The following is a 1141-nucleotide window of genomic DNA, read 5'->3' on the forward strand; positions in this document are numbered from 1 at the left end:
TGCTCCCCGCCAACGACTCTTACCACGGCCGAAACTGCAGCGCCGAGGAATGGAGCTACCAAGATGCCACCCCCCTCTCCGGGAAGATCGTGCTCGCCGTCGTCCTGGCGCTCGTCACGCTGGCCACGGTGCTCTCCAACGCCTTTGTCATCGCCACGGTCTACCAGACGAGGAAACTCCACACGCCGGCCAACTATCTCATCGCCTCGCTGGCCGTCACTGACCTCCTCGTCTCCATCCTCGTCATGCCCATCAGCACCGTGTACACTGTGACCGGCAAGTGGACGCTGGGCCAGATCGTCTGCGATATCTGGCTGTCCTCGGACATCACCTGTTGCACGGCGTCCATCCTGCACCTCTGTGTCATCGCCCTGGACCGCTACTGGGCGATCACCGACGCCGTCGAGTACTCCACGAAACGGACTCCAAAGAGGGCAGCGGGCATGATCGCTCTGGTATGGATCTTCTCCATCTGCATCTCCATGCCCCCTTTGTTTTGGCGGCAGGGGGAAGGGGGGGGAGTGCTTTTCCCGTTTGGGGAAAAACGGTGTACTCCACGGTGGGAGCCTTCTACTTCCCCACTCTGCTGCTGATAGCCCTCTACGGGAGGATCTACGTGGAAGCCAGATCGCGGATTTTGAAGCAGACGCCAAAGAAAGCAGGTAAAAGACTAACGCGGGCTCAGTTAATCACAGACTCCCCGGGGTCGTCGTCCTCTGTCACGTCCATAAACTCCAAGGCCCCCGAGGGATCCAGCGAAACGGGCTCTCCCGTGTACCTGAACCAGGTGAAGGTGAAGGTCTCGGATGCTCTGCTGGAGAAAAAGAAGCTTACGGCCGCTAGAGAGCGGAAAGCTACAAAGACTTTAGGGATTATTTTAGGAGCCTTCATCGTCTGTTGGCTGCCCTTTTTCATCATCAGCCTGGTGTTGCCTATTTGCAAGGACGCTTGCGGGTTGCACATGGCCATCTCTGACTTTTTCACGTGGCTTGGATATCTCAACTCCCTCATCAACCCCATCATCTATACTATGTCTAACGAAGACTTCAAACAAGCTTTCCACAAACTCATACGTTTCCGATGCACAAGCTGAAGATTTTGAAATGCGATGTGTTCTCCGGGGCTGCCCCCATGCACGCCC

At 56.6% G+C, this 1141-nt stretch overlaps 1 protein-coding gene across 1 annotated transcript; it reads left to right on the top strand.

Annotated features, from left to right (window-relative positions):
* Positions 1-6: 6 nt before the first annotated feature.
* On the top strand, positions 7-1134 carry HTR1B (5-hydroxytryptamine (serotonin) receptor 1B, G protein-coupled). The gene is given in 2 exon segments (XM_009870678.1): positions 7-530; positions 533-1134. Coding segments are annotated over 2 exon segments (846 nt in total). The 5' UTR covers positions 7-245; the 3' UTR covers positions 1094-1134.
* The last annotated feature ends 7 nt before the right edge of the window (positions 1135-1141 follow it).

Source organism: Apaloderma vittatum, unplaced genomic scaffold (genome assembly GCF_000703405.1).
Source record: "Apaloderma vittatum isolate BGI_N311 unplaced genomic scaffold, ASM70340v1 scaffold40625, whole genome shotgun sequence".
In the NCBI taxonomy this organism is placed as follows: Eukaryota; Metazoa; Chordata; class Aves; order Trogoniformes; family Trogonidae; genus Apaloderma; species Apaloderma vittatum.